At 46.4% G+C, this 6007-nt stretch overlaps 1 protein-coding gene across 1 annotated transcript; it reads right to left on the minus strand.

The window, feature by feature from the left end:
- Positions 1-315: 315 nt before the first annotated feature.
- On the minus strand, positions 316-1339 carry LOC141042990 (serine/threonine-protein phosphatase 7 long form homolog). The gene is made up of 3 exons (XM_073511905.1): positions 962-1339; positions 609-875; positions 316-528 (listed from the first exon to the last, which is right to left on the minus strand). The coding sequence occupies exons 1-3, from the start codon at positions 1337-1339 to the stop codon at positions 316-318; spliced, it is 858 nt and encodes a 285-aa protein (XP_073368006.1).
- Positions 1340-6007: the final 4668 nt, after the last annotated feature.

Raw genomic sequence — 6007 nt, forward strand, 5'->3', positions numbered from 1 at the left:
TCCTCGGGGTCATCCCACTCCAGCTCCGCGATGTCTTCAGCCGTCCACCGAGGCCTGAGACGAAGACGGTGCTTTTGGCCATCATCGTACCACCTCATGTGTCGGTCCAGGTAAGCATCCCAGTCCGTCACTTTCCTCTCCATGTCTTTCTGGTACCTCTGTCGGTTCCACTCCGTCACATGAGTTTTATGCTCCTCTCCCCAGTCTGTGACCGACTGATTCTTCTGTCGGCTCATCCCTGCAAGGCATAGGCCACAAGAAACACCATAATAAAGTCGGCACGCAATGAAATCATGTGCATAGAGAACAAAGCGCTCACAGGTGGAGCGCGTGGCCGCCGGTATCGGTGGGCTGTCCCGGTGGGGTATGCAGATACACCCCAAACTGCGTGGCCACGCGGTGTGGCAAGTGCCACTCGAAGGCGTACACACAGATCATGGGCACGATGCACCGCCAGAGACCACGGTCCGCATCGCACATCACGTTCAGATCAAAGTCCCACTCTCGGTCATACGGACACCAGTTTACCTATTACATATACGTTGGTAAGTTCCCACTCTCGGTCAAAAGTGGAATCAAATAGAAATGTGTTTAGCGAGTTCATATACCTGCGTATGCGTCAGAGCGTCCAACTCGTTGGTGTAGGTCTTGTACGAAGTCTTGTTTAGGCCCGTGTAGAGTTTGACAACGTCCCACTCGTAAGCTACGGTGGGGTGTCGAGTCTCGTCGCCGTCTTCGCTATAAGCACCCCACGGGCGTCTTGGCATCTTCTCCGGACGCCCCACCGGCAGCCGCTCCCACATCCAAATGGAGAAGGCCCAGACAAAGCCACCCATATTGGACTTGTCTCCCGTCCTCTGCGTTGCGTCGTCAAGCTGCAAAACATCAAATGAGGATCAGATATAACAAAATGTCATGGACACACTTTCGTAGGTAGGTAGGCAATTAGATACTCTCTTACCGAACGGTATAGGTAGGCGAGAGATGCGGTCCCCCAACTGTACCCTGCCTCCCAGTCCGCTAGGAAGAAGAGATACGACCAGTTGGCAGAGTTCCCGGAGCTGTCTGGAAACACGACCTCCATGAGAATGTACCACAGGTAGGCCCTCGCGTACCACTCCACAGTCGTCTCGTCGGCGCCTTCGGGGCATTTCTGCCGGTGCTCCGAGAGCCAAATCAACGGCACACCGGATGTACGGTTACCCTTAGCAGCGGGGCAGTCGCCAATGAGGGTGGCAACCCTCTGCTGCCAGTTGGTCCTCTCCACTCGCCCGGTGAATGCATGACCCTCGATCGGCATGGCCGTAATCATCGCCCAATCCTCGAGGGTCACCGTCATCTCCCCGCATGGCAGATGGAAAGAATGGGTCTCCGGTCGCCACCGGTCAATCAACGCTGTCAGAGCTGCGTGGACAAGCGTCGGCAGCTGACGCTTGAACTGCAACACAAAACCCAACAGACGGGCCCTCTTGAAGAACGGCGCGTAGCGCCGTCGTAGTCCATATGCCCATGAACCCCGTGACCCCTCATGCGCAGTGGCTGGAGCATCTGTCAAAAAGTGAACACCAAAAGTTAGGAAATTATTTTCATCAATCCGAAAACTTTGATCAATATTTCATTCATATCACTTACCTCTCCATTCTCTATGAAACGGGCACGATGACCCTTGTCGAATGCCCAGTCTAGCATGGAGTACCGTGGGCCGATGTTGTCCGCAAGAGGTGGCCGCCTTAATAGAATTTCATAAACAAAAGCATCATAAGCATAAGCATACATAAACAAACAATGAAATCAAATCATATCAACATGCATCATATCAAAATAAAATCTTAAGCATATTCGTCCAACAACATCTACTACACATGATGGATCAAATCATATCAACATGCATCATATCAAAAGAAAATCCTCCAACATACATCATATCATCATATTTTTAAATAATTTTTCCAAACAACATCTTCATATCATCATATCAACATGCATCATAAAACTAGGGTTCATCTTCACACTACATCATATCATCATATCAACATGCATCATCAAACTAGGGTTCATCCTCATATCAACATTACATCATAATTTTTTTAACAAAAAAATTTATGAACTAGGGTTCATCTTCACACTAACATATGAACTATTGATTAGAGTTCATAGTCAATACCACTAGTTACTAAAGAACTAAGAACTAGAACTACAATCAAATTAAAACAATCTTAGGTGAAAAAAATCCAATCCGAGTTTAAAAAGATGAGGGATTTCAAGCAAATAATGCGTCGAAATGGAAGCAAGTTTGCAAAAACTAATTGGAGGGATTGGAGGAGCTTACGTTTCTCTTTTTGGGGCCATCTCGATCCGCAAAAACAGTGAATAATCGGTGAAGATCCGAGGGGGAGAGTGGAGAAGATGAGAGAGGGAGAGAGGGGCGACTTGGGGGAGAAAGAAAGAAGAAACTGCCGACGGGGAGGAGGGGGTGGGGAGATGGGAAGGGGCGCGGGATCTCGGGGGAAATAACTGCCCGGACCCTACCTCCAGGGGTTCTGGCGGTAGGGTTAGACAGGCTACCGCCAGGTCCGCTGGCGGTAGGGTGCGACGGAGGGGAACGGCGGCCGTCACCGCGTGCTGGCGTGGATAAGTACCCTACCGCCAGGGGTCCTGACGCTAGGCAGGATCCCTGGCGGTAAGAAAAAGGATCAAATCCCGAAAAAAAATTCAAATCTGGGTCAGATCGTGAATTTCTTTGTCAAAAGGGTGAAAACACGAAATTTTGCCGGCAATGGCATCTCTCGGCCGCGCCGGCGCGCATCTTGGTCTGTCACTTTGCCTGTCCACGGAGGCGCCAGTGCCCGACGACGCTGACGCGTTGCTTTTCACGAGTAGTACAAGATACGGTGGCGCTTTCGACCGATCAATCAACCGAACCATGAACCAGCTCGCCCAAGTTTCGTTTGCCCGCTCGGCCGGCCCCCGGCTAGCTGCTAGCCCAGGCCCAGCTCCAAGGAATCTGCATTGCATTCGATCGACATCACATCATCGGTCGCGCACGGCGCTTTTGAGGATTCGACGAACGTGGGCATATCCTGCTCCTTCCTACAAAAGCCGGCCCAGTGTCACCGTCGCCACATCAACAATGCATGGTGGATCTGATGCTCCTGCTCATGCCAAAGCCGCCAAAAGATGTCTTGTCCGCGATCGTGCTAGCTGCATGCAGTGACAGATTGTCTCTCAAAAAGACGAATCCTGTTTTTTTTTTTTTGAGTGGCGGCAACAGATGCGGTTAAATTGGAGGTGCGCGCGAGCATATATCGAGATCGCTTTCTTTTTTTCACGAAAAATATATCGAGATCGACCTGCTCATGCTCGGATGGAGCGATATTTTTTTTCGACAAAGAGAACACACCCCTGCAACAACGCAATACCCTAATGGCATTACGAATACACGCAGCCAAAAATCAAGCTACAAAAAAAGTCTCACTACAGTGATCTAGTCCTTGAATAAGCGGTATAAATAACACCTGAAGTGCAAATTATCCAAAAGTGCCGCCTTTAAAAAGGAAACAATGTACAAGCGTCATCGTCGCCCGATTATAGATTATAGGTTTTCACCATAAAGAAAGTCCACGCTCTCAAAACGATGCCTTCAACAAGGTCATTGTCAGGCACAACCAATTAAGGGCAGACCTTGAATTTTCATCCAGAAAGGTAAGACCTTGAACTTCTCCTGTGCAGTCACCTCCACTTGCATGCTGCTGCTATGAGTCCCGGAACACCAAACAAATTCCTTATCACCGCAAAGACTCGAACCACTATTACTAGTCATCAGATCATAGCTTTCATGACATTCTCTGCCTCTGACTTCATCCTAGAACGAAAAAGACATGTGCCATGATGGCAACAAATAGCAAAGCTTTGCGCCGCTCCCTCTACAAACCAAACGGTCGGAAAAAAACATGGGTGCGTGCGAGCGAATCCCATCGGATCCAGCAATCTCCACGCATGAGGCGCCCAAGGGAGTTCCCTGGCGGAGCCTTCCGGAACTTGACACTCCGACCAGATCAAAGAAGACAAGCATCAAGCAGATCTTCGTTTTGGCGCGAGAGGAACCCCAGGACTGCCGCCTTTATTAGGCAGAACGACGAACCCCGCCCCATCGCACACCGGCTCCCAACAGCAGGCCGGAAATCTCAGCGGACACCACCATCACCACCCGCACCACGCGAACATGAAGGGCTTAGCCACGCCGAGTCCCCCAAACCAAGCGTCGTGCCGCCCGCGCGTCCGCAGGGTCGCCAAGGTCGCCGCGCCAGGCCCGCCGATCTGCAGCAACCGAAAATCCGGCCACGTCGGGATGAAAGGCCTGCGCCGCCACCCGCCGCGCGAGGAGATGAAGGTTCGTCGCCGCCGTCGGCCGCGCCGGCTTAGCCCGGCGACTTCCTCTGATGGCGGCGGGGGCCGGAGGTGGAGTGGGTGGGGGCGGTGACAGCTGAGATCTGGATCGCCCAAGCACCCCCCTGGAGCGACTACTCCTACATGTCTTTTCACCGATCGGCCGATCAATAGAGTAGATTTAGTTGGACAACAGCATAAGAGCAAAATTAAGTATGATTGTGCATCACTCGATGCAGAGAGGCCGAGGGTCATTCCCTCTTTTTTTTCTTAAAAAAACAAAAATTATGTAGGTAGTCTTTTACCAGAAATTCAGAAAAAAAATGCAAAAAATATTCTAGGGTGCGCCTAACTCTCATCTTGATGAGAATTAACAAAATCTGAACCAGCTAACATCAGCATATAATCTTGATGAGAATTGGCAGTTTGGTTCGGGGTACTGTAGCAGCTTGGTTCCGTGTAGGACTTATCATTTTTTAGTTTTCGCATCATTCATTCTTCTGAAAAATACAAAATAATAATTCTAAGAAGTGATTATTTTTCAAAAATATTGGGAACATTTGATCAAAATGTGAACATTTATTAAAGAACTCAAATATTTTTTGGAAATGGGAACATTTTTCAAAAATGCGATTTTTTAAATCAGAATATTGTTTAAAAACATGAAATTTCTTTAGAAAGAACAGAAATTTTAAAATTATTAAAAGCATTTGAACTTTCGAAAACCTTCCAAAATTCTGAACATTTTTAAATTCCGAAACTTTATTAATAATTAGGAAAAATGAACTTGTAAATATTTTTCAAATGGAAAATATATTTTTAAAAATACAGACATTTTTTGACATTTACGAACTTTAATAGAAATATTGATTTTTTTTAATAAGAATGAAGAATGAAGAAAACCAAAAAAGGTGAAAGAAATAACGGTAAAAAACAGACCAAAACCTTCCAGAAGGTTCCCGAAACCAGAAAAAGTCAAATCTTATGGCTAATTGGCCCCGGCGCATCTGTGGGCACTTATATGCGTCTGGCCTATTATTTGAGGCAGTGAGCGGCAAATAGGATTTGCCGATATATAATCTATTGGTTTGTTCATAAAAAATAAAGCAAGATTGTAGATCCATTTGTTTTGGTCGTCAGCTCAGGCAACGGAAATATCTGACAAGGGTGCATATAATGGCCGCCTAGTTCGATCAACCCAAGAAGGTTATGGTAATCCAATTGTAAAAAAAAGCATCACTGGTGCTATAACTCGCATGATCCAAGAAGGTTGCTATAGTCCAATACTAATTACAAGTTTTGCAAATGCCATAAGGCGAATCCTATTTCGCGCATTTTGCATAAAAAATAGATGGTGTTTAGGACTAACAAGGAGAGCGAGCGATGTAAATGGGCTAGCCCATGTACATAGAAACCTTTTCCTCACATGTTTTCTCATTCCTTTTTTGTTTTTTCTTTACAATTTATTTTTGGTATGTATTTATTTTGTTATCTTTTACAAAAGATTTAAATTTTGTTCACTATTTTTCTAAATAAAATCAGAATTATGAAAGACATTTGCAAATTTTAGAAAATGTTTGATATTAATTTGAAAAAAGTTTAAATATTGAAAAAATTGTGT

Source organism: Aegilops tauschii, chromosome 3 (genome assembly GCF_002575655.3).
Source record: "Aegilops tauschii subsp. strangulata cultivar AL8/78 chromosome 3, Aet v6.0, whole genome shotgun sequence".
In the NCBI taxonomy this organism is placed as follows: domain Eukaryota; kingdom Viridiplantae; phylum Streptophyta; class Magnoliopsida; order Poales; family Poaceae; genus Aegilops; species Aegilops tauschii.